Source organism: Brachyistius frenatus, unplaced genomic scaffold, assembly GCF_029030835.1.
Source record: "Brachyistius frenatus isolate BFR_SWC_R1_liver_20210118 unplaced genomic scaffold, ASM2903083v1 Contig_8, whole genome shotgun sequence".
In the NCBI taxonomy this organism is placed as follows: domain Eukaryota; kingdom Metazoa; phylum Chordata; class Actinopteri; family Embiotocidae; genus Brachyistius; species Brachyistius frenatus.
In genome coordinates this window covers 4,523,697-4,551,034 of record NW_027210607.1, presented here as the reverse complement: position 1 = coordinate 4,551,034, position 27,338 = coordinate 4,523,697, and the positions used below count along the sequence as shown (strand labels likewise).

Below are 27,338 nucleotides of genomic sequence, written 5' to 3'. Positions count from 1 at the left end.
ATCAAATGGGTAGGAGAGGATTTTAACAAGTTTCTGTAAGATGCTGCCTTCCATTTATTTATTTTTTTGCTCGTAAACTCCATATTCCTATTAAGATAAAACACAGAAACACTTTTGACTCTGCGGTCCATGCACCGCTGTAATACTGCTCTAATACCCCTGTAGGGTGTTTTTCTTTTTCTTTTCTTTTTTAACCACAATCAGCGTTTGAATTCTGAAGGACGAACAATCCCTCGAATATCCTTCAGGACTAAAACATTGATCTGTGTGGTGAAAGTAAACACCCATTGGGAGGATTACAGCCGTCTGTGGACTGTATCATTTAAACTCTGCTTGCCCCCCGTCGTGCCCAGAATGGCCAGGATGGAAGGACATCGGTGCTTCCAGTATTGCCAGCTGGCTGATAAGGGCTGGCACTGCTTGATAAGCCGGGCGCACCATGGGAATTTTGGGTGATGAAGATATTCATTGTTTTGCCATCTGCTGAGTCACTGCACGACCTCACAACCCAACGCAGGAATTTGACCCCGTGTGTGTGCCTGTGTGTGAGTGTGTGCGAAGTCATGTATTATTTGTGTGTGCGTGCGCTTTGAGCCACGTGTGCGTTTGATTGCAGTACGCTCAGGACAGTGAGTCCAGAGCCCCGCCCACTTCTTCATTCAGCTCCCCATAAACCCGCTGCTCCCATTCAGTGCACACACCTACTCAGTCTTACTTACTGTCTGCTGCCACATGTTGTGTTGTTGTGTGTGTTGTGTTTGTTGCAAAGTTGAAGGGCTGAGTTAAGCTCTAGAGGAGAGGAGCATTAAAAAGACATTAATTAGGTGGTGCGATGTATTCCCAGTCGTTGAAAAATCAAGAGTTATAGCACCGCACTAAGCCCTTATGGAGATGAAGTCTGTAGGCTTGATAAAATCATTATAAGTTTAATAGATAATGGAAGTTGAAGGGTGATGCAGTGTTAGGAGATAAAGGCAGGAGGTTGTCAGATGATGCATTTTGTGTGCGCTTGTAGATGCCTGTACTCGTGCATATGTCTCCGTCTATCCAGGCTCGTGTGTTTTTGCTGCAGTCAGATTAGTGTGAGGGCGAGCTTGTTTGCAGACTTAAGTGTGACTCTGCATGACGCCTCCTTCGCCTTCCCGCTCCTCGCCCTGAGTGCCCTCGGAGAGCGCAGCTCACTCTTGCGGGACTTGTCTCATTAGTTCAGTAATTAAGATAAACGAGGTTTTAATTGCAGCTGTGATTCACGCTAATGATTGTGGGACTCAAGATGAGGATTTCCTCTCCCTCCTCCAATCAGAGGGTGAATCTGGGATTTGATGTGTACAAGAGATAGCGTCGCAGCCGCGCTCTGCCACCAATGATGCAGTTGTTATTGTTTGTTATGATGGTGCAGATTCAGGGAGGAGGTTCTGATGGTAAATCACTGGTCCACAGAGTATGACTTATCCCTTATTGGACATCTGACCCACTGGTCTCATTATATATCAAACCCTAAACATAACCCACTTCTGAAGCAGTAGGATTCTGCTTCTCTAAACAAGATTGTTTTCAGACCCAGCAATGACAAATACTCACAACTCTGATCGTGAAAATAAAGATTTTATTACAAACCCATAGGAGTTGTTTCCCTAAACAAACATAACCAAACATGTTTGTTTGCTTCTGACGGATCTTTTTTTTTGCTAAGTGTAACATCTATTTAGCTTTTTTTCTCTTAAATGAGACTGAAGCACAAACTTTATACTGACGTGATATTCATTTTATCCTCATCATCACAGATGCTGCTGTAAGAGCTCCAAATACGCAAATGACTCCCACTTACTCCTCCAGATTTGTTTTTAAATGAAACCGTGACATCCACATCTGCATTTAATACTTAATGATGTTGACCCCTGCATGTCTCAATTGGGATTTGCGGTATAATCATCAAAGCCTAAGAATCGGCTTAAAAGCAGCATTGACCGTGTGATGTGTCTGCAAAACAATTTTAACAAACAAGATTAAAAAAAAAAAAACAATAGTCTATTCACATATAATCCACCAGTAATCACATTAGTATGCTTTAGACTGCTGGGAGGCACGCTGGACTCAAGTGAAATCACAGGGCTGAGATATTTTTGTGATTAATGTATTTGTAATTTCTGCAAGAGTTTTCATTTGGGAGAGCTGTGCAGAGTCACTGACAAATCCATATTGATAAGATAAAAGTTATGGGGGTGCTCGGCATTAATTTTTATTACCGAGCTCTCCCCTGGTGCTACTCATATTTAGCCAAACATATGACATGACATAAACTCCAAATGCACTCCTACTGATTTGAAACTCTCACCTTAAAGGGACAAGACCTTTTCTATCATCTAAGATCAGATGTTGCCATAAACATTACGTGCTGAGCTCTTAATGTCCATTTAAAGAAAAACTGTTCTAGGCTCCCACTGATAATTAAATGGCACATTAGGAGGGTAGCAGAAGAATTCACCAGGTGTTCAGGTATCTCTTTTAAGTAGCCACCATGTGTTCAGGGAATCAAATATCTGCTTGCTCAGTCTTGTTTCACTGGTTGCTACGACTCCGGTTACTGTCTGGAATATGACCTTTTACCGTAACCGTTCTACTCTTACACCTGCTTGATCTCAGCTATGACCTCAGGTGCTACGTGTTGACAGTCTGAAATAAAACAAAAACTAAAATTATATGGGTTTTTTGAAAGTTGCCTCACTGATGCATGTTTTTTTTTTTTAAGATAAAATGACAGTGAAAGCTTTATTTTTGTCATGTCATCAGTAGGAGGACGTTTTGCACATGATGTGAATAGGTTAGAAACTTGACACACTCTGACACATTTTTAGAAAAGGTAAATGATGCATCGACCCTTGATGCGTCTGACAAAATCAATTCCAGCATGCTTTTCCAATAACCCTTTATTCACATCTTAGGGAGGCTGTGGCTCAGACGGTAGAGTGGGTTGCACACTGATCGGAAGGTTGGTGGCTCAATCCCCACCTCCTCCTGTCCATGTGCCTAAGTGTCCTTGAGCAAGACACTGAACCCTAAGTTGCTCCCGATGGTGTACCATCGGTGTGTGAATGTGCTCCTGATGGCAGCACCTTGCATGGTGATCTGTCTCATTAGTGGGTGAATGGGAAAACCATGTTAAAGCGCTTTGGGACCGAAAGGTGATAAAGCTATACAAGTACAAGTACAGACCATTTACCATTTTTTCCATTTATATCTACTGTGGTTCACACCACAGCAACAGCAGCAAAACAATCCCAAAACGTCAGCCATTATCCACTCAAACCCACCCCCGCGGACGAGCAAGGCAGGAGCACAGACAACACTGGTCAGTCTCAGTGACACCAACGACCTAAGGGACCGGCAGTCCAATGCGCAGATGGACTCACTGTGGCACAATGTCCACACAATACAAGCTCATGTGAGGATGTCGCATATCTACATGGATGGATCACTCCTCCTCTTCACACACATACACAGACAGACAGAGGAAGATGAGATCAAAACAGATTCTCAAGACAAGAAACATGAAAACACCCAACCCTGGCCGGCTGGACTTCGCCTTTCTAAAAATAACTTTCTACCTCACTATCTGTGATTCCTATTACCGAAAGTTAGAGGCCAACAAGTCTTGTCCAAGGGTATTGCTGTTCGTTAGGATAAGAGTTAAGCCTGTGTAAAGTTTGTGTAGCCTCTCCACTGTGCTGTAATGATAGTGTAAGAATAAGCAGAATAAAAGTCAGCCTAGCTTCTCACAGAATGAAAGGACTTCCCCCAAGCCTTTCATATCAGCCTCTTGTTTATCTGTGCGCTTGGTTCTATCTCTTTTGTCACACGCAAGCACAACTAATCCCATCCTAAGCTCCTTCCATCTCTACCCTTTTCTTTCCTTTTAAACGATTCTTCCTGTCTTATTGCATCGTTTCCACATTGGGGAAACTGCAGCAAAGATTTGATTTAATTTGCAGCAGCCCAAGCGGTCTAAGTGTCCAAATTGCTACAAGATTGTAACTTCATTCTGCATGATTGTGAAGTTTGTCAGAGGCTGTAGAGTGAGACGACGTATTGCACAGAGGAAGTGTAGCCTCGGGCGTCCTCTGACTTGCTTGGCCTTTGTCAGGGGCAGCATGTGGACACCCTGTCCAGTGCAGTGAGTCCTCGGGGGGACGACTGGCACTGCCTTCCCGCTTCTTCCCAGCAAACAGGTCAGATAGGTATGGCGACGCCATTTCCCGCCTGGCCACACTGATAAGTAGTAAAGGCGATTATGTCCCCTCGTCTCTCTTTCCACACGCATCTTTATCTGCAGCACCGCTACACCCTGATGCTTTGATTCCATACCGCCACTAACTTGTATCAGCAGGCATGCTGTAATATGGACAAGCTTAATACCTGTTATTCAATTGGGAGCTCTTATTGTCACTGCCGCGTCAGTGGGATTTCTCCAGGTTTCAATTAGACGCTCTGAGGCTCTCTGCAGCCCGTTGCTTTGTAATCTCTCAGAGGAGGCGGCTGGGACACTGATCACAACACAATCCAAAGTCTAGTGGTGTCTGGGAGAGTCGAGCAATCACGTACAATCAAAATCAAGTCCAGACCTCACTTTATGACGCACTGAAGGTGTTCTACAGTTGTGTTCCTGTGTCATCTGCTGTCTTTTCATTCATTCAATTTAATCTAGTAGCCGTTCTACATGTCCAGCTGCATTAACTTAATACTACTATGGCAGATTAAATGTTTTGACATGACATAAAACCAGACATTTAATAAGGATCGGTCAGAAAGAAAACAACAATAATTAAATTTAAAAAATGATTAGATTACATTAACAAAGTTTCAGTTACTATCCTCCTTTCTCCTCTTGTTCCCATTTATTTGTCGTATGTACTTAAAACACAATACTTGCCTTTCTAACAAATATTTGAGCTTTATCGGTTGGTGCTGGAGGTTCTCCCTTCATTTATCCGTGGGATAGAGGGGATACTGCTGGCTTTAAGAAAAGCTATCCCTAGCTATGTGCTTCTGAACAAACGCATTTCCAGATGTCAAACCCAATTTCCTCCTCTGCTGTCTCCCAGCCAGCTGTTGTTTTGGACAGAGTTTGCAGAAACAGATTTTGTATTGTCTGGCTAACTGCAAAAAAAATATCAGATAGGAGGGTAATTCAGTCTACAGACTAAAATTTCTCATACATCAGCTCATGAACACACTTCATATATAAGACTTGACTTCCAGTTCAATGCTCAGTTGAAAAGGGGATGTGGCATCTTTGGCTGACAGACCAAAGCCAGAAATCAGTAGCAAGTTGTTGTTTTTTTCTTCATGAAACCTGAAGTTTGTGGATTGATGCATTTGTCTGAGACCAGGATGAAAATCACACTAGTTTAAGGTTAGGTAAGAAAGTTAGCAGAGAAAGCTCTCAGAAGTCTGAAGCACAACAGAACTCATGCTCTGTCCAAACTGCATGTTGGCCGGATCGCGACAGAACCCCATTCCCCCCACACATTTTCAATGTTGGATATCAAATCCAATCAAGTTTATTGTCATTTTACAAAACGTGTCTGTACAAGGCAGAATGAGGGAGTGTCTCTCTGGGATCAAGTGAATTAAATGTATATTACACACTAAGATATATGGAATACAATTAAAATAATGCAAGTTAAAATACTAAAAACAACATTTGTCTATGTTCAAATAGAATAGAATATTAGAATAAATACATTTGTGGAGGAGGTGAGAGAGGAGCCAGGAATTTGACTTCTCTTTCTAGCGCTCTTCTTTCATTTGTTATTCAACTATTTGTGGTGCTTTACTTGTGCTCAGTGAAATGCAATTCTATGAATGTTTCCTTAGAGCAGACCTGGGCATTGTACGGCCCGCGGGCCACATCCGGCCCTTTGTCTGTCCCTGACCGGCCCGCGTGAGTTCAATGGTAAATTAGGAATCAAACGTAAATAAGTGTAAATCATGCATGTGTAACCCAGGTAATGTTCAGTAGCCCAATTTACAGACGTTCTCTAAACGTCTCACCGACCGAGCGAGCTAGTGGTCTGAACGTCCTGGCGTTGCACGTAGCAGAGCCCTTAGCTGTCTGAACCACGCACTCACCTACCGGAGACGCCGCAGCTAAGACAGGTGCAGGAAGCAGATTTGGAGCAAAGTACGGCATTTTGAGATTCCCAAGAGGTATCGAGTGAATTTATCAGTTTTTCCAGTGAGACTTACCTGTGGAGGGAGAAGTTCTCACCGGGACCAACTCCATCGGGCGTTTCTTCCCTATTAAGTTGCTACTTGAGGTTAACTTGTGTAACTAAGCTGTGTCAGAGAATTGTGAGTAATTTAATTTAATTTAATTTAATTTAATTTAATTTAATTTAATTTAAATTAATTTAAATTAAATTTTGTATTTAATTTAAGTCTTTAATTCAGTAAGTCAGTAATTATATACCCTCATTAAGACTTGAATCATTAGTTGTGTGTGCTTTGTGGGCTGGAGGTGCCATTGCTCTTATATATACCTAACCCTTCTCTCACTGAACAAAAACAAATAACTGAAAAACACAAATCAGGTAATTACACCACAAACAAAATATCAATAGCACTTACATTTTTGTATAAAGTCAATTTAATGCTGGTCTTTGAAATACTGCAAAAATATGCTCATTTTCAGAATCTTTTTTGTGAATGTTGATTAAAAAGTGATATAATGTTGACGTTTTTAAAATGCTTGCACCACATTTTAATAGCCTAATTGTAACATCTACTACTACCAGTAGCAGATAATAAAAAAACGTACAATTTACTGCTTTTCATAAAGAGACAAAATTAATATTGAGCAGAATTGAGTTCAGCCTATTGGTCCGGCCCTCCACAACAGTCCCAGTTTCTCATGAGGCCCCTTTGGAAAATGAATTGCCGACCCCTGCCTTAGAGAGACTGTCAGAAAATATGTTGCAATATGAAAATAACGGTTTTCCCCATTTTTAAACTCTATCATGTCTCCTCCTGCCTCCTCCCTCTATGACGAACAGCTTTTCACGCCACCTCCCAGTCATTCGGAGCGACTTTAAAATGTGTTCTTTAGAACTAGCCCGCCGATATCCGTAACCTGACCGCACCACTGGCATGTCAATTAAACAGACACACCCCAAAAACACAGCTTTTTGAAGCTTTATTTTCTAATTAATTACGGGATTATTTTCAGATGGACGGCCAGAAAACTAATAAGAAGGAGGGATTTTAGCCAGCAAAACTAAATAACTCAAAGAAATTGTATTGACTGAAAGTTTTATGAGACTATTTAAATGGGAGTCTATGGCGCTAACCGGTAGTTACACACGGTGGTATTGCAGCTTAAGGTACTTACGCATTGGCCTAATTTTTCAGACCTGGAAGCTACAGTTTTACATACAGTCTGTGGTTGGTAGGTTCGGTTTGGTTAGGTTAGAGATCTGCATTGTAAACAAATTGGACTTGCTATGGACAATTTTGCATTGTCCCTCCAAGTGATGCCTCTTGCTGGTTGTTGAAAAAGCAGAGTGGAGGTTGCCTCGAAAGCAACGCTTTTTCATTTGTAGCTCAGGAGAAATGTGTGTGAGGGCTGCAGCAGGAAGAGAGATGCTATCCAAAGCCGAGGCATCAGGTCCTTCTCAATAAAAGTGCAAGTGTGTCTCATCAGTATCGTCAACAGGAGAGATTTGTGAGCACAAAAGGAAGTCGCTTTTATCCGCCAGACTTTGTCTCACAATATTTGTCCTTGAACCTTATTTTTTGAAGAAAAACTTTTGATGAAACTAGTTCATTGAGTATTCATGGAATGCGGTTTGTCTGCCAATGGCAACACAGTCACAGGGCTATTATCACTCTGCATCACGCACACAAACACACACAAACACATACATAAACATTGGTAGCTGTCAAACGCTCCAGGGTGTGTTTGAGTGCAGAGATGAGCACGTGCACAAGCAAGTCAGTGAAGGTGAGAAGGTGTTTGTTTAGATTTTGAAGTGAGTGCAGTTTGAAGACAATAACTGAAACCTCATCATTAGCATGAGTTGCCTGTAGGCGTAATCCTTAAAAAGTGACATTAATTTGTGTACGTTTAAGCAAAGTACACAAAATCTTCGCCTGAAGACTCGAAGCGCTGGCTGCATGCCACATCACATTACTAAAATGTTCCAGCACCCCCATGGTGTTGTCACCAACTAGAGAAAACAGTTGTCACTAGCTTAGTCATGGCGATTACGCTGGGAGAACTCCTGTTTCGTCTGTCCTCAAAAGCTCATGGCTCGGAGAAAGTCATTGTCATCCACTTACCGCATGCCCGATTGAACTCATCAGATCAAATGCCTTCTTTCTTCTGTTCTCTTGGGCAATCCCCACATGATAGCCACACAGGTATGTTTTCCACTTATGCGACTCGACGCTCAGCTGCTTCCATTTTTAGCTTCTCTGGATAATTCCAATAATATTTCGCTTCATTGTTCGTGACACATGAATGGAAATGTTTTTGTCAATAGATGATATGACGTCCACACCTGTGTTTTTACTTTATGCTGAGATTACTCAAAAGTGTCAAAAATTATGGTTTACGTTTTTCTTGTAATTGCAACACATGCTATTGAAGCTATTGTGCATGTCCTGAATTTGCAGAATATAATAGATGTCTGTGTGGGTGTGTTTGCATGCTCTCGGGCATTTCTTTAGGAGTGTGTGTGTGTGTGTGTGTGTATGTGTTTGCATTTGAGTGCGCGCCCAGCTCTAGACAAAATCATGGCATGGTTTCTCATTTTCCAGTCCAGTACTGTCGGTAATGTGAGACCAAGGCTAATCCCCTGTAGTCTTACATCATAGAATCAAACTCCACCACTTATCACCACATGCACTCTGACACACACACACACACACACACACACACACACACACACACACACACACACACACACACAATTCGCATGGAAATTCAGGATTGGAATACCTGCACATTAACGCACTCATGAATCGCGTACATACAACTTCTAAACATGAATATTGAACGCTAATAAAAAAAAGTGCATGTTATTTGTGCTGAAGTTGCGGGTGTGTGCATCTGTGTGCAGCAATTTCCACCCCCTGGAGGTCTAATCACAGTGTCCCGGCAGATCACAGGAGAGCACTTTCTATCAGCCATTAGAATATGATTATATTTTCTCTCTCAGTGGGACCTGTGAGTCACTCTGTGTAATTTCAGTCTGTCTCACCGGTGGAGCTCCGCAGAGCGGAGCTGAGGTGGAAGGCCTCGCAGTGGAACCTGAAGCAATGAGTCGAAGCCTCTTTACCGGACGCACACAGAGAGTAGAGCCAACAGTCTGCTGTTATCGTGCACATGTACATCCCAGCGCACCGCTCGTGTGCTCTTGTAGGTGTGTGTGTGTTTGTGTATACATGCCGGTCGCTGCGTGGCCAGGTGAGCGCCCAGTCGTCCGGCTGAGGGGCGGCTGTTGGAGGAGATTGTCATTCTAGTCAGGCCACTGAAGCTGACAAAGCAATTTAGAAGCATGAAGGCCCACACTGAGAAGGTCTGAGCCCCTGATGCACATCACCCCCACCACCTCCACCAATTGTTATCAACATCAACTTTATGCCTGCCCCTCCCATCAATGAATGTTGTGTCGGTTTATTTTCACTGGTGCGTGATGCAAAGTGACAAGCTTTTTTTCTTTTATGTTTCGTCCTACAACGACACACTGAGACTCCTCATGAGCAGATTGGACCATGCAGTTATTGTAGGATTATTACATTGATTACATCAGGTCATCTTTATGCAAGGGAGGCTTCAATCTTGTAGATCCTAGTTTTCATTGTCTCCCTGCTTGGGGGTGTTCATTTTTAGTGTTTCTCACATTTTAAGACTGTTGTCTAAAGAAAAATGAGAACATCAGTCATTTCAACAAATGGACAAAAATAACTTAGGTTCACATTCAAGTGACAAATCCCTCCGACAGCCCCAGGAGTCCTTTGGAGGAAGTGAGCAAGGAAGTAGTGTGACTAAGACCTTGTTCAGACTGCAAGCTATATCAAGCTTGTATCCAGATTGATTTTTGAACGTCTGGACAGTAAAAAAAAAAAACACACTTGAAAAAACTCTGATTTTTTTGCATCACTCGCAACGCAACACGTAATTTTCAGAGAGACTGAGTGACCAGAATCTATGCTACTACTAGCACAGCGTTTTCAGAAAGTGTAGATTTTTGGGTTGTTGAGGACAATAATAACAACAGTCTTCGGACAGAAACAGAAATAACTTGTTGGAAAGCAGCGTCACCAGCGTAGCTGAGCGTATGTCGTTGCCACAGCGAGCCGTGCAGATAGGTTGATGATATCTGGACAATGTGCACACATCAAATCTGATCTGCTCACTAACAAATAACACTGCGGACAGTCTGTGCTAATGATCTGATTTGAGAAAAAAGTCTGAACACAGCCTAAATGAACAAAGTGCCAGAATGTAGCACAGAAGACTGCCGTCCGCTTCCGAGTTTTAGTGCTGAAAAATGTACCTAAACCGTACAAGTGCAGTATAATCAGATGAAGATGAAACTGTAATGGTAAACTGGTTATTAGCAACATTTTTTGGCAGGTGAAGTTAGAAAATGTAATTCACTTAATTTGGGGGACTTTTCTCGTGTGCCTCAGTTCTTTTCATTTGAAGTATGGTCTTGATATACTCTCTTGTCAGCTTGTGTCTATTTTAAATTGTATCACGTTGAGACTTTGAGTAATTCCCAAAGTCACTTTTCTCAAGTCCCATCATTAAATAGATTACGTAAGAGGGATATAATCAGCAGCAGTTTTTGTCCCTTCTACCTCCTTCTCTCCACCTTTTGGCCTCAGTCCAGGCTAATTCCCCGAGGGCTCGGCTCTCCTCCACGCCCCCTCTGCCCTCTTTGTTCTGCAGCCTCCCTCCGCTCCATTCCCGGGTAGGTACAGGGCAATAATAGAGGAGTGAGTGGAGGAGTGGGGAACACAGGCATGGATTAATCTGTTGACCCCGAACTGTTGTACACTAAAGACTTACCATCAGAAGTGTTGCTCTGGAGTCTGGACCTCAGCTATTACTATAAGAGAGAGTGATCCTTAATCCCTTGAAGTGCAGCTCAGGGTTCATATGTGCTCGACTCAGAAAAAAGTGGAGTGAAAATAGACGTGAACTCAGAGAATAGACGTAGGTGACGTACTATATTGTCGCCTTAGACATTTTGAAGTAAAGGGTAAACAGGGGCAGTTGTTGTACATTTCCCACAAAGTAGTAGTAGTTAATAATATTACTGTAGAACAAAGCCAGGAATTCAACAACAATGAACATTTTGTTGACCCAAGCTCCCCACCCTGAATTTAATGTCTTTTATTTTAAATCAACATATCCTCATTTGCGTAGTGTGCTAAATTCCAAGTAAGGAAATAATATGTATCTGCTTTTATCTGGTATGTTCGTAATCAAATCAAATTATTTGTAATTGACAAGAGGTAACCAAAGCCAAAAGGATTGACGTCATTTATTTGCCTCCGCGACAGCAATAGCCATAGGCGGAAAGCAATATGTTTTTGCCTTGTTTGTCGCAAATGCTTAGGAACACTTTGGTGTGTTTGATTTGTTCCCATGTTCACAAATACAATATATCAGGAATGTCTTGAGAGAATTTCTTCCATTTTGGCAACTTTTAGCAAACGTTCACTCAGACTCAAAGGTGAACTGAAATGATTTTGGTGGTCAAAAGTCAAGGACACTGAGACCTCACATCCAACAGACTATTGGGACTATAACACAATGATAATGTGTCAGGGTTTTTTTGTACAGAAATATTATATAGTAATTTTGTGTACAATGAGTTAGGTGAAATATATATATTTTTTTATTAAAGAATCAAGCAAATCTGCAAATGAGAATTAAAAACCACTTTGTGTCATGTTCACTAACAAACAGGAGAAAGAGAACAGTCTGTACTAACAAGGCATAAGTGAATTAGGTGCAGGTCTATAGTTGACTATCAGACTTCCCTCATTCAGTCCTATCTGCTCCATTGTTTGCCTTCAGATGAACAGATTGCTCTGAAAACATTCACATGTATGGACTGCTGCAAACTAAAGATTGCGCAGGGGCCTCTTCAGGTCTCATACAACACATGTGGCAGGCAGAAAGAATCTCAATGCAACTGTGAAGGCATTCAGTGTTTGCAGAGATAAATGATGCATCTGATTTGACAGAGGGAGGGTGGGAGACACCAGGCATTGCAGGAAGGGGGAGATCAACAGAACACAGAGTGAGGAGGTGAGGGCCATCGGGTGAATTTTCGTTTGTTGTCTCCATCTGCTGGGTGTAATTAGCAGGCAACAGTCACAAGATGCCTGAGAGACAGAGACAGGGTGCCAAAGAGGAGTGCGAGAGAGGTGAGAAAGTCAATGGCAAGGACGGTAATTTGAAAAGGATGAGAGGGAATAAGAAAATATGAGAAGAGGCCTCGAGTGGGCCGCGGTCTAATATTTTAACCAGTTTAATTGAAGTGAATAGAAAACGCCAGGCGCACTTGAACTTGTTAATGAGAACAGTGCAGCGTTCATAATTTGAAATGCCTCCTCTCTGAAGGAGTGCGTAGACTATGACAAAGTTAATGTAATTCATCAACCCATGTGAAATGATGTAGTTCAGAAGAAATGTGCAGCGTGTCAACGTTGCAGTCAATGAGTCTTTTAAGCATACGTACATATGGTTAGGTTAGGTTAGGTTAGGTTAGGTTAGGTTAGGTTAGGTTAGGTTAGGTTAGGTTAGGTTAGGTTAGGTAGTTACTTTATTAATCCCCGAGGGGAAATGTTTTCGCGACAGCAGCATACAGGATGCAATATATAATAATAGAATAATAGAAAGCAATAAAATAGCAGTAAAATAGCAGTAAAAATATAAAATATAAAATGCACAGTATATACAGTACAGTATATATCTATATATATTATATACAAACAACCAAGAACACAGACAACAGTATCATATTTCAATTTAAAGGAGGTTCCTGAAGAAAAAGACATACTGTATATTTGCAAAATCCTCAAGAATAATAAGGTTTGATTCATTTTAAATACTAATTGTCTACAATAAATATGATTGTCTCTTGTTAAAGTCTCTCTGTGGAGTTTTATTTTTCTCATAAAGCATTTTAAATTCAGTTTTAAAAATATTTGACATTGCATACATGTTTTCCTGCTAACAGGCTTCTTCTTCTTGTCTGCCTTCATTGTGATTTTACTGTCAATCAACAGAAAAGTGTGAAACCATCGGCATGCTTTCATCAGACAGTCTTATCATTACATGAATTACAGCTGAACTCAGTGAAGAAGTGAGGGGGAAGGAGAGGGGGGCTGACAAAGAAATTGAAGCGGTGGAAGGAGGGCAGCCGGTGACAGAAACAAAGGGATGCAGGAGAAGATGCAGCTTGTGGACAGGTTGGAGGTGGTCGGTTAGCCTGAGGCAGGCAGAGAGATAAAAGACAGCACAGCAAAAGGCGTATCCATATTGCATGAAATATAGACATGCACATGGGTCATCCAGCACCTTCCCTTCCAGAGGCTGCCAGGGGTTATGTCGAATTATCCACAACGCCAGTTTCGTTTGTCCCTCTGACTTCCTTTGCTCTCTCTCTCTCTCTCTCTCCATCCATCCATCTATCTACCAGGAAACACCAACAGCGTTTTTGCCCTGGACTACATCAGCGGGTCCCTGTCAGTGAACGGCCAGCTGGACAGAGAAAACCCGCTCTACTCAGCAGGATTCACTCTCACTGTTAAGGTGAGCTGGAATGATGGGTGGGGGTGGGGTGGGGTTGAGGCACTGTCGCAGCCCAAGAGAGGAGATCGAAAGTCTTTTTTGCCGGTGGATCAAGAGAGAGCTTTGATATGATAGTGTATTAAATCAATGCCGCTTCTGGGTTTGATGTACTCTCCAAAGACCTGCTAAATGCAGCTCTGCAGCCCGGCTCACGCTGCACATATTGTGATGCGACAGTCTTTGATGTAGATAATTAGGAAGGATACCAAGGTCAATATGCCACTTAACACAGACTAGATATGAGATGCTGAAGCACCATATGTGGCTGTAGATGCTCTGTCAATATGCTGCTGCACACAAGTGACCCAGACAAATTTAAATACCTTCACAGGGCTCATTAGTGGAGGTATTCATGTTTGTGGTTCTGTGATAATGCCCCCTTTAGAGGCTCCTGTTGAAGTAGGACAACAGGGGGAGCGGAGGAGAACAAAATAAAGCAGCAGGATTTTGAGTCCTCCTCGACACTGAGGCCTCCTTTGTTCCTACATTTTTTTCTTTCTTCTTCTTTTGTTTGAAGCCAGTGCAATCTCTGAATCCCTCTGTCCCTCCTCTGGGCCTACACTCTATCTCAATTGCCTTTTTAGCATTTCGGTCCTGCCCCCCACCCCCATAGCACCTAGTGGCCTCACTAGCTCTTGGGTTCACTCATTTAGCTGCAGTTATTGTGAATAAAAAGCACGTTGTGTGACATTTTTACATGAGAGGCCATTGAGATACAACTTACTCTCAGGTTTGATACAAAATATAATCTGGCTAATATATTCTAGCCTCAGTCTGTCGTTTTAATTGAAATCAATAGTTACATATAAGAAAAGTAGAACGAGTGAAAGTGCTGAAAAAGAAAGAAAAAAAAAGTCAAAAAATGTATTTATATGATATGGATTTTCTTTTCCTTTAAATTTTCTCTCCCTGTGTCTGCTTGTGCTTTCTTAGCTGGTGCTGCTATTGATTGTGGTGTGCCATAGTAATACAACTAATTTCTCAACTTCAGGCGGCTTAGATAGTGCCGAGCGTGTGGAGGTGGAGGTCAAATGATTCAGGGGCGTCGGGATGAAAGAGGCTAAACTACCTTGATTACCCAGAGACCAGCATGATGTTCCTGCCTCTCCTCCTATTGCTTGTGACACCCCTCCATCAATAAAAGACAACGCTTGCCCACTCCCATCTCTCGCTCCTTTTTTTTTTTTTTCATTTCAGAGGCCGCACAGTTTCGCCACTGAGGAGGCAGCCAGAGAGAATGTGATGTCATTGTGTCTTCTCAATGGGACTCTTTTCTCCTGAATCTCATGCGTGTGTGTGTGCGTGCGTTGGCCCTCTCTTCACCTCACTTTGAGCCTATTTCTATGATTGCTTTGAGGCCGTATGTCCACCTTTTGATCCAATAAATGAACAGTTGTAAATACCCGGTGAGATTGCGTGCTGACCGCATCCTTCCAGAATGACATTTTCAGTCCAATCAAATGCATCTCATGTCTGTCTCTCTCTTCTTCTTCTTCTTCTCTCTCTCTCTCTGTGATTGCCACTTCCTTGTTGCTCCCTTTAAGGCCACTGAGCTGAATGAGGATCGCAGTCCATCAAACGCAACAGTGATGACCACCTTCACCATCCTGTTAATTGACAGGAACGACAACGCCCCAAAGTTCAACAGCTCCGAGTATCGGGTCCGCATCACTGAGCTGGCCCAGGTGGGCTTCGCCCTGCCGCTCTTCATCCAGGCTGAAGACAAAGATGAGGTGGGTAGATCGTATCCTCATGGCTGCTACATTTTTGTACAACAGTTTTGACCTTAGGCTGATACTGATTTAGCCAACATGACATTATTGGTTGGCTGATTTTAACCCGTCATAGATACACTATATAACGGTATCACTGTGTTTTCTTTGATATTGGATTATATAATATTTTTTTATTTTATTTTATTTTTTTAATAATCAGATAAAGAAACCCGGTGTAATTTAGAATTTTATTTATTTATTTATTTTTAATCAAAAGTTATTTATAATTTAAAACTTTATTGTGAAGTGCACTGATTTCATTTTGGATGACAAAGTTTTTACGAAACGTGTTTGATAGTCCCATTTTAGATGATATATTGATATCAGATTTGTTTTACTCCATAATTTTGGTAGTGGCATCGGCCCCAAAAATGTACTCTTAGTCAGGCTCTAATTTTAATGAATCAGTGTCAGATACATTAAAGGTTATCCAAATCAAATGCTTTCCTTACTATACTGTCCACCTCTGCCTGCTAATGTTGCAGCACTGCTTTCCTTGAGTTATTATTATGACTGTGTGAATGTGAAGAAAATTCTATTGCACCAGTGCAAGTAACTCTGAGTTCAGACACAGAAATTTGGCAAAAAATACTTGGATTCACTAAGTTCTGATGCTAAAAACAATCACTGTCAAAACATTAAGCTGCACTTTCAAATTTCTGAAACCTATTCTAAAACCAGTGCTGACTGATATTTTCACCGGTTGAAATGACAAACATCGCCTGCAGCAGATCAATAATGACCGCCCACTAACGTCTGGGCCACAACTACAACAGAGTGACACGTTCTCTCTTCAGTGGATTGTGTCCTGTCTATGTACGAATCAGTTTGTCTGTTTATGTTTTCATTCATATCATATCAATCATTTAAGATGATGAACCACAACTTTCAGTTTCAAGTTGTACATGAAAAGTTGTGCAAAAGAAAGTGCGAAATTGTGTAGTCTACAGCTCAAATTTCAGTGTGTCAGATACATGTTTTATCAGCAATGAGGTAAATAATAAGGATCAGCAAATCATTTTAATTATATGAACAGATTCTAATCAGGACTGAGGCAGAAAACAAACTATATTTGGACATCCCTGACTGTTAGTCCAAATAAAATTGTACGGTAACTGTTTTTCACTTTTCAGTGTGGATTTGACTGGATTAAAGTTTACTGCAGAGACAGTTGGGACAGCTGTATGTGTTGGGTGTGTGTTTTGCATTTGTATTTCTAGACTTCTATTTAGTTTGTTTTTAAATGCAATAACATCAGCCACTCTTTGCAACTATTTGCTGGGCAGCAGTGCGTGCGCGTGTGTGGACTGTCAGCAGCAGTGTACAACAGACTCCTTTAGTGTGTCCGCCACTTCCCATTAGCTGTATCTATCAGCCTACTGTGGTGACAAAGTCACACACACTCAGACACCAAAACATACACAGAACTCAAACATTTTACGCTTGCTCTGCCACTCTATCTCCCTCTCTCATTTTCTCTCTGCCTCCCTCAGACGCGCACATGCACGTTCACATCAGCACATTGGACTCGACTACAATTTAATTTGCTCTGGAAGAGATGGGATAGAGCATCAAATTATACCTAACGAGGAAAATCAATCACCTAGGGTGCAGATAAGCCGAAAGCTAGTCAACTCTGATTGATTCAGGCACAGCAGCCGCCAGGGTGGAATTTGACAGATAACTGCAAGTCAAGTGGATAGACAGGAAGGTGGAGAGGAAGGTGGAGAGGAGAGGAGAGGAGAGGAGAGGAGAGGAGAGGAGAGGAGAAGAGAAGAGAAGAGAAGAGAAGAGAAGAGAAGAGAAGAGAAGAGAGAAGAGAAGAGAAGAGAAGAGAAGAAGAGAAGAGAAGAGAAGAGAGGAGAGGAGAGGAGAGGAGAGGAGAGGAGAGGAGAGGAGAGGAGAGGAGAGGAGAGGAGAGGAGAGGAGAGGAGAGGAGAGGAGAGGAGGAGCTCTAAGAAAAATTGAACAGAAAATAGCCTGCAACGGAGCAAAACAAGAAGTCTGAATAATTGGTGGAGCAGGAAGAAACAGAGAGAACGACAGTCAGGAGGGAAAGAAAACACTTGAATGAGAGCTAGCGGGAATATTTCGCGGCAGGTCCGTTTATCCATTCAGGGGATGCTGTGTTTGCAGCCAGTGCAGGGAGTAGTGCGAGCGTGTTGCTGCACGCAGGTAGGGTGATGACCCAGACACCTGGCATGTGCTAAGAGGTCTCTCTGTAGGTCAGCACCCAACACTTTACCACCACCGTCAGCAGCACTCAGTCTGGGGAGGCTCTCGGCCGCTTAACATATCAAGGCCAAGATTGCTTACTGCAAAATGGGAGAACAGTGATTCTGAGAGGGTTTTAATTCACCACAATCACCATAGATGCTGCATTTGAAAACACTTTGAGCAGAACCAGTGCATTAGTCACACTTTTTATTCATCCTCACATAGCAAAGCAAAATGCATCTCTGCTGCAGATGTAGAGACAGCCTGCACTTTACCCGTCTGGCTTTGTAATGCTGCCACAGTGCCACATGTACATCCATTTCTAGGAGTAAAACCTATGAAATGTTGTTGTTGTTGGGTTTTTTTGTCTAGCAGCTTCTTCTTATTTTTTTTTTTTTTGCAGCTGTTTCGATCCCATAAACCTGCATGTCATTGCCGATACACAAACACTCATTCACACTCCACTACACCTCTGCTGTAATCTCGCTTTTTCCATGTGCGAGGGATTACAGGCAGACGTTTCATTTCTTCGACGATGACACAAGTGGTAGTTACCTCTCTGTCTGCCGCTGCCTCACATCCTCTTCTGCTCGGCTAGCATCCCTTAAAACTTTTTGCCACTGGAACGTGTCAGTAAACTTTGTGGCAGTTGCGTATGACAGGATGCTTTTATATGGGGCTTCTAAAGGCAGAAGCAAATGGACGGGCAATTACGTTTATGGGCAGTTTGAGGTGACATCCCTGCATATTGGATGGTCTTTTAAATAGGAGTCATCAGCCGCAATGGTTCTCCCAGAGATGAAAACAAAAACAAGGGGGCTATTTCAGCTGGCAGCATAATGCCAATAGACCACCCCACCCGTCTTACTCTGTCTGCCACAATGGCTGCTTGATTGCCCGGCCCGCAGCTTTATATATCAAGACAGGAAGACTCCAGAGATGTTTTCTCAGTTCAAGACAGCCACAGGTATTTCAGAGCTGTGATGTCATTTTGACCCTGACTCGGTTTGTATGCCCATGATGCCTGTGCACTTTGGGGATTTATCTGAGAAAGAGAAGTAAGGAAAATATGAGGTTTTTTTTCTTCTTCAAAGGTTATCCAGAATTTCATATATCCACTATTCAAACAGCACTATCCTTGTAATATACATAAATGCAGCAATATATCACACAGTGTTTATACTTATTCTACATAATTATAAACATTGTTTTATACTGAAGTGAGTGAAACCAAACAAAGGCACATGTATCTGTACTGAGGTTGATAGTCATGGTTGTCATCAGTAATTACGTTAAACCCTCTTTTTCTCTCATAAAACACACAATATGATGATAAAGCACATGGTTTTAAGCTTCACTTTCTGTTTCAGCAGCCAGTCAGATTTAGTGTATTCTAATCTTTTGGTAATGCTTGGGGATTTACTCCAGTCGACCACACACACTTACACTTTATGTGTATTGTTTGTCTTCAAATGTATAATCTGTGCATGTCTTGCATTTTGTGCCCTGTCTGTAATTAAGATTCACAATGAAAGTGTACATTGTCTTTGGAACTTTAGAGTCACAAGCTGCAAGAACCAAAGTGTGTGTGTGTGTGTGTGTGTGTGTGTGTGTGTGTGTGTGTGTGTGTGTGTGTGTGTGTGTGTGTGTGTGTGTGTGTGTGTGTGTGTGTGTGTGTGTGTGTGTGTGTGTGTGTGTGTGTGTGTTTTAACATAGTTGGCAAATAAATCTGATTCTGATGTTGCACTCAAATTATGTAAAGTGAAATGGAACAACACAGACTTTATGTGGTGGAAACAAGAGATTAATGTGTGGCTGTTTGACTGTAATTTGATTGTTATGGTTGTTTTGCAGTCAAATCTTGTTTTATCTATTCTGTCATCCATCATAATGTTTTTTTTCTGACTGGTTTGTCCCTTCCCTCTTTTCCCACAAAGTGTACTTCTCCAGGTCAAATGTGTAGTGAGCCCTGAAAGAATGTGAGGATTAACATCTCCATCTCATGTTACCATTGTTTTAGCCAACAAATTGTTTCATGCAAAAATAGGAGCTTACAGTTGTTTCTTTATTGGGGTTCAATATTGTTAATAATGTATTAGACCTATAGGGTCTGCCAGTGTTAATCTGCCACTTTGTAAAAATCTCTCTGCAGAGACAGAAGAGAAACATTTTGCTCATGACTAAATAACAGAGATAGGGTGTAGTATATTTAGCATTTCCAAGTCTTATAGCAAAGACAAAAAAACATTTGAATGAAAAGAAAGATTGAAATTGTCATAATGTCATTAATAGGGTTGAAAAAAAAAGTACAAAATACAGTTGTGATCACAATTTAAACTTCTTTGTCACATGATTAATGTGTACTACCAGACTATTGGCAGGACATAACTGCCTGACCTCTAACCTCATTACTTTGGTTGCAATTTCAGAGTATATAGTGTTCAGAGTATTGTTTCTCTTTCTCTATTGTTGCAGTGAATGTAAATAATTCTGGATACGCGAGTTATCTAAATGCTTAAAATATGAAAAATATATGAATGTTTGGTGTCATATCAGTTCCTTTGAACCTGACTGAATGACCTGAATGTAAGTATTGTCAAATTATTAATGATAAAAACTTACTAGATGTGGTGTACCATAGCCTCGATTTTATTATCTACGTTTCTTACTGGTAGGTTAGACACTGGATACATCACCAACTAACTTTCTACCTGGTAAAAGTTCCTTTTTTCCTCCTTGTTTAATTACACCTGCCTTCCTTTTCTTCTTCCAGGGGGTGAACAGCATGTTCCAGGTGTTTCTGACAGGAAACAACTCCGAGTACTTCACCATCTCCCCCACAGCGGTACAAGGGCGGGCCGACATCAGGATGAGGGTTGCTATGCCGCTGGACTTCGAACACATTCGCAGCTACAGCTTTTCAGTGAGTTATTTTGCCTACTTTTACAGTGAGTACCTGCACATTTACATGAAAAACTGAGACCTCGGGGGGACTCCAGTCCCAAAGACTGACAAGAATCAGGAGAGAGTAAGTAAATGAATGAACAAGTAATGAAATATTACAGTGTTCAGCAAGACAGACACAATGGCCTGCACAAGGCACGGCTAATATTTGTAAAGAAGTGCGATGCATTTATGGGAGCTCAGAGATATTTTCAATCATTGTAAACATCCAACAGATCAGTTACCAAAAGAGATATAAAGTGCAATATGAGAAGGCTATCTTCTCTCCATGACCAAACACAGTAGTTACAGTGTCCTTCTGTTTGACTGCCCTTGAATGAACTCTGGACCAAAACTGATGTCTAAAAAGAATAGACTGAATGTAGGTTCATTATGTTTCTTGCAACTTGGTTTTATTTGTTTGAACTTGAAGCTCAGTCAGACTGGGGCTATATCACTTTCTCAACACTGCAGAGTTGTTTGAACAGTGAAATTGGTATTTTGGCAAACAAAATTGCCAAAATTGTTTACAGAACTTCAGGGTCCCCTGCTCTGGGTATAATCCAAGATCTTCAAATCTACTACAAGTCAATGCTGGAGCAAATTATAATTACAATTTTTTTTAATTCTACAAAAAATGTCAATATTTTCTCAAAATTATTCGGTATTGTTTATACTTTAATTATCATTTTAATGTCTGAGGCTACGGTTAGGCTATAATGTATAAAATATTCCTACATATAACATACTCTTTGTTGTCTCTCTGCAGCTTTATGCCAATGAGTCCATGTCTGACCATGTGGGATTTGCTCGTGTCTTCATTGATCTAATCAATGAAAATGATAACCGGCCTATCTTCAGCAGACCACTGTACAACATCAGTCTTCCTGAAAACACACCCGCTGGTACATCGCTACTACGCATCCTGGTGAGTATTTTAAACAGATTCTGATGGTACCAGCTCTACTTGCCTTTGCCAGCAGATACTTTTCTGGATTTCATTTTCCACTGCAGATTGTCTCTTCAACGTGGCGGAGTTACTATAGTAATGCCGCAGGAAATCGTCATGACATCATTTAAAAAATCACCTCAGAAAGATCGACTTTCGCTTCTACAACACAACATTTCACAGACAAAAAATGCAAATAAATTTCAACGCGGACTTCAGCCGTGTGAGCATAACACCTCAAGGACGAGCTTTGCTCTAAACACGCTTCCACTTATTTGTTTTCAGGCAGGTGGGGTTCGCAGGAACACATATCGTTGTCGGACTTAACTAAACACTCACTGGGTGTAAAACTTCAGAATGTTTCCAGAAACATTGGTCTACCTGCAACAAAGTGCATCCAGTGATGGAGGGACAGGACACAAACTTCCACCAGTGTTCACATCTCAAGAGGGAATCAAAGCTTGTGGTCTGCAGTGTTTTCATGTCACCTTTTAGTACAGCCTCAGCTTGTTTGGAAGCTCGAGGCAGCTAAAAATAGCACCAATGTACCATTCATGGACAATAGAAAACAAAAGAAATGGGAGTAGAGCTGAGCCAGTACTGTCAGTGGAGAAGGAGTATTAGTGAATCACTGCAGCGTTTACACAGCTAAGAATGTGATACATTTCTCATGCAGTGGTTTCTGGTGATTTATTCCTGGAGAGAAATTTAACAGGAATTTAAACAGATTACAATAAAACCTGTCTTATACTTGTAACTTTTACAGGGCTTGTTTTATTGGGAATGATATCTTGGAGTGTTTGTTTGGCCCATGTGGCTCAGTACTCTCTTGAAACATCACCATGTGAGTGATGATTGATGGTGACTCAAGCGAGGTCGCTTTAGACCAAAGCATGAAAACACAAACAAAACTCACCGACTCACCTACTGCACTCGGTCACGGTCAGCTAAATTACTTACAGTAGAGTCATTAAAGGGACTTCCAAGAGTGTAGGTGCTGGCTGAGTAAGTGCAGAGCATTGTTTGGCAGGAAAAATGATTCCAGTGATTACCCTTAAATAGCTGCTTATAGCTCAGAGTGAAAGTTTCATATTCTCCACTTAAACTTATTTGCTATTTTCAAAAATAATACACATTATAGCATTACAGAAAAATATCACTTCAAATTGGATTACTACTATCACCAGAGGATCTTATATGTATTGCTTTTCATATTGGATTAATATTACAGATGCCGTTAATAATGTCACAACCACCTCCATAAAAAAATAATCCAATTTAAGAGCTGAGTTTAAGCATTATTTATTTACTTTTTTTAAATATTTTTTTTTATTTATTTTTGCTCCAGGTCTTTTAGCCTTTGTTTACATTGTCACAGCTGAAGTGACCTTAAAGCTACTCCACCTCATGAGTTCACACTCGATTTCTGTCCTGACCAGCAGCCACTGCTTTAACCAGATCAAAAAAAATCTCCCACTATCTCCCCATAACTCCACATTATTATTCATTACCAGTCATTCCTGTGACTGAACGCCCACAATCCACTAGATACAAATGCCAAAAAGCACAGTGTGAAAATCAATAGTGTTTATAGACTGGGTGCTCATGAAATGGAGATTGCAGGGCAGTCTAATACCCGATAAGTCTGGGAGTTGTTGGCCTTGTGCTGGAGCGTGCGGCCCGACATGGAATCCTGATTGCTGGCTGTAGAGTGTTGAATGGGCTGTAAACAGAATGAGATGTGACGGCTCTCGGGGAGGACCTCACACACTGGTGTGGATGGTAGTACTCATCTACACTGTTAGATGAAAGTTTCAATGTTATTACCTGCTCTCACACACACTCAAACAGACACACAAAGTCCTGTGATACCATTGTAGACAAAACACATATAGATTAAACAATTGTTTAATAGATAGATAGATATATAGTTATTTTATTAATCCCACAAGGGGAAATTTTTTCGCTACAGCAGCATTATGGGTACAGGAAAGCAATAAAACAACAGTAAAATGTGAAATATAAAAATGCACAGTATATACAATAAGATAGAATACAAATAAAATAGAATAATTAAATTAAATTAAAATTAACTAAACAATAGTGCAAAGATTTAAACAAACAAGAAAACAGACAACCAACGGTGTTATTGTTTTGTGATGGATTTTGCCAGAGGTGAGTTATTGTACAGTCTTATTGCGGTCGGCAGGAATGATCTCCTGTATCTGTCCTTGTGACAGCGGAGCTGGAGGAGTCTTTTGGAGAAAGTGCTCCGCTGTCCCTGCAGCAGGTGGTGGAGAGGGTGGTCAGGATTATCCAGTATGGATAATAGTTTGTTCAGCGTCCTCCTCTCCACCACCTTTTCCAGGCTGTCCAGTTTGCAGCCGATGATGGAGCCGGCCTTCTTAACCAGTTTGTTAAGTCTGTTGGTGTCGCCGGCTCCAACGCTGCTCCCCCAGCAGACCACAGTGAAGTACAAAGCACTGGCCACAACAGATGGTAGAACATCGCCAACATCTTGCTGCACGCATTGAAGGATCAAAGTTTCCTCAAGAAAAAGAGTCGACTCATCACCTTCTTGTAGACAGCATTGATGTTGGTCTTCCAGTTCAGTCTGTTGTCGATGGACACACCCAGGTACTTGTACTCCTCCACCATGTCCACCTCCTCTCCCAGAACTCTCAGCGGTTGTGGAGCCCTCGTCTTCCTCCTGAAGTCGACACTTTGTGAGCACCGTCCTGGTCAGAATTATTGGCACCCCTGAATTTTAAGTTTAATATTTGGAATATCTTCAGATATAAATGCAAATGAAGCAGATTTGTATAATCAGAGTATTTCATAAAATATTTTTTTTTTAAATTAAAATGCTTTCATATATATCATTAAGTAATCCAGACACAAGATCTCTGCTGAACACAACTTAATTTAGTTCCTTAAACAAAATACAAATAAGTAAGACTCACCTGTACTTAAGTTTTGGTTTTGACATGACCTGATATAATAAATGAATGATGGTTTTACTGCGTTAAAAAGACCCTAAAATCCCTTTTTCAACATGTCATAATGTTAACAAGAAGTTTCACCATCTTAAAACTGTTAGGACACGTGCAGGACGTGTCGCTAAGAAACTCAATGAGGGAAGTCTGTGACAGTTGGTGTGAATTGTGGAAACAACTCCATGCAAGGAATGCAAGTAATGGTCTACACATATATCACCTTTGAGGGCCCAAAGTGCTTTACTGTATATCTCCCATTCACACACCAATGGTGACAGAGCTGCCATGCAAGGTGCTCGCCTGCTATCAGGAGTACTTTGGGGTTCAGTGTCTTGCCCAAGAACAAGAACCACCAACCTTATGATTAGTGGTCAACCTGCTCTGAGTCATTTTAGAGCAAAATAAAGTAATAAAGTCAATAAAGTTTGAGGCCAAGGTCTCAAGTTGAGAAGGAAAAGATGGACTGTTTTAAACTGGCCAGCAATGAACCTAAATCCAAATAAAAACCTTAGCAGAGAGCTGAAATCTGCCATTGCAAAAAGGACTCTTACTATAAAGCTTGAACACATAGCAATGGAAGAAACAGATGCAACAAGCTGCTAACTGGCTACAAATAATGTTTAGAGACTGTAATTGTTGTCAGGATGGACATGCTGGATTAGATCAGCTGGAGGCAGGCACATTGTAAAGTCCACCCTGCTGTGATTGGTTGTTTAACTGTCATTAACCCGCCCACAACTTAACAACCAATCACAGGCAGAGCTTCTCTCACGAATCAGATCCAACACCAGTTTTGTTGCCAAAGGTTCTGCAGTCAAATATTAGTGATTGTTGCCAATAATTGTGTCTGGGGTATGTACTGTGTTTGTATTGTTCACTATTATGCCGTTTTTTTTACACACACACACACACACACACACACACACACACACACACACACACACACACACACACACACACACACACACACACACACACACACACACACACACACACACACACACACCAGTCTCCCTGAACACCCTCAAGGTCAGTTGGTCGTTTGTCAGCCTTTTCTCCATTTGTTACCCCATAAAGTTAACTATTACTATGTATGTGTGATTATGTGTTCAGTAATTGGTCTGCATAGATTTTTTTTTTTTTTACCTATGTGGGTTTTGTAATGTTTTAGCTCATTAGTAATTTAGACAGTAAGTTACAACAGTTGTAATCCAATGAAAATAACAGGGAGTGTTTATTTATATGCTGCAGTCTGATCAAACAAGCCTGCCTCACGCGTGTTTGTGTGAATAATGAGGTATTTGTTTTGCAATGGGCATTGTAGCCACGTATTTTATAAAATAAGTCCAAAGTGAGACACAGAAAAATGTTAAATCCCTCAAACTGCTGTTTTTCTGCTTCATACTTTTCAGGCATTAGAGGGAGTGGAAAAATGGTAAAGATGGCAATGTATTTCTTGATAATAGATCTTATTTCTTAAAATTTTAAAGTATAAAGTAGAGAGATGGAAACAGTTGCCTTGATTACATTCAGCCTTGTGCGAGAACACTTTTCAGCCCACTCCTGTGAATCAGCTCAGGTAAAATATCAACCTACCCCGTCCATCACCCTTCTGTTGAGGTTAAATTATGCCACTTATGGACTGCAGAAAATCTTGCTGCATTGAATCGTTAATTGTGACCAAATTAATGCTTGAGGACCATAAAAGCAGTTTCCATTGTTACACTTCTACTCAGGCTCATTTCAGTCTGTACTTTATATTACAGCTCTCAGGAACAACTCTTTTAAGTGTCACTTGACTTGTTTGTGTGACAGACACATTTTCATTTTTGCGATACTCTGTGTACCTGTTTCACTTCGTGTCCCCCAGCAGTTCAAACTGCCTCATGTTTTGGAACAGTGAGAAACTCCATATAAGCAGATTGTGAGAGGAGACTTGCCTCACCGTGCTCTCTGTCAGATGGCTGTAAGGTACAACAGATGGTGGCCAAATTATGTTTTCGTACCAAAAGGGAGCACAACTCTTTCTTTCATGTCTCAGTGTAGCTCGTTCAGCCCTCCTTGATATACAATAACGCACATACAGTTTTTGCACAGGAAGTTACTGACGTGTATGTAGAGTTGTTCGATTTTCTGATGTTTAAATGTTAGATATAAGTAAAAAGTGTTGCACAACAATTAAAAGAGCAGAGTCTCAGTGTCTGAGACAGCTGACTGCAAACTGTTCTGACTAGTTTGTTATTCAGAGATAAAAAGGCAATTTAGGTTTTGGTCTCTTTGCAGCTGGAAAGCAAATGTTCTTGTTGTGAGGAGTCATTTTCCTGTTACCAGAATACATTTCTTCAATATAACAAACACTGACCAGAGAGTGTGCTTTTATTAATCATACACTGTTGAACTCGTAAAAAGAATAGTTACAAAGTTTGGGAAATATTTAGCTTCCGTGCTGAGAGTTAGATGAGAAGATTAATGCCACTCTCATCACTTTCATGTCTGCATTTAACAAGAGCCTGGAGCTGATAAGCTTATCTTAGCATACTGAAAGTAGGGAGGACAGCTAACCTGTCTCATTCCAGAACTCT

The 27,338-nt window shown here is 41.2% G+C and overlaps 1 protein-coding gene across 1 annotated transcript in view; it reads left to right on the top strand.

Moving 5' to 3' along the window:
* The window catches only part of cdh23 (cadherin-related 23), a 175,983-nt gene that overhangs the window by 77,677 nt on the left and 70,968 nt on the right, over positions 1-27,338 (top strand). The window contains exons 10-13 of the mRNA XM_069690023.1: positions 13,725-13,837; positions 15,421-15,609; positions 20,642-20,791; positions 21,581-21,739. Of these exons, the coding sequence (XP_069546124.1) occupies positions 13,725-13,837; positions 15,421-15,609; positions 20,642-20,791; positions 21,581-21,739 (611 nt within the window). The remainder of the gene's footprint in view (positions 1-13,724; positions 13,838-15,420; positions 15,610-20,641; positions 20,792-21,580; positions 21,740-27,338) is intronic.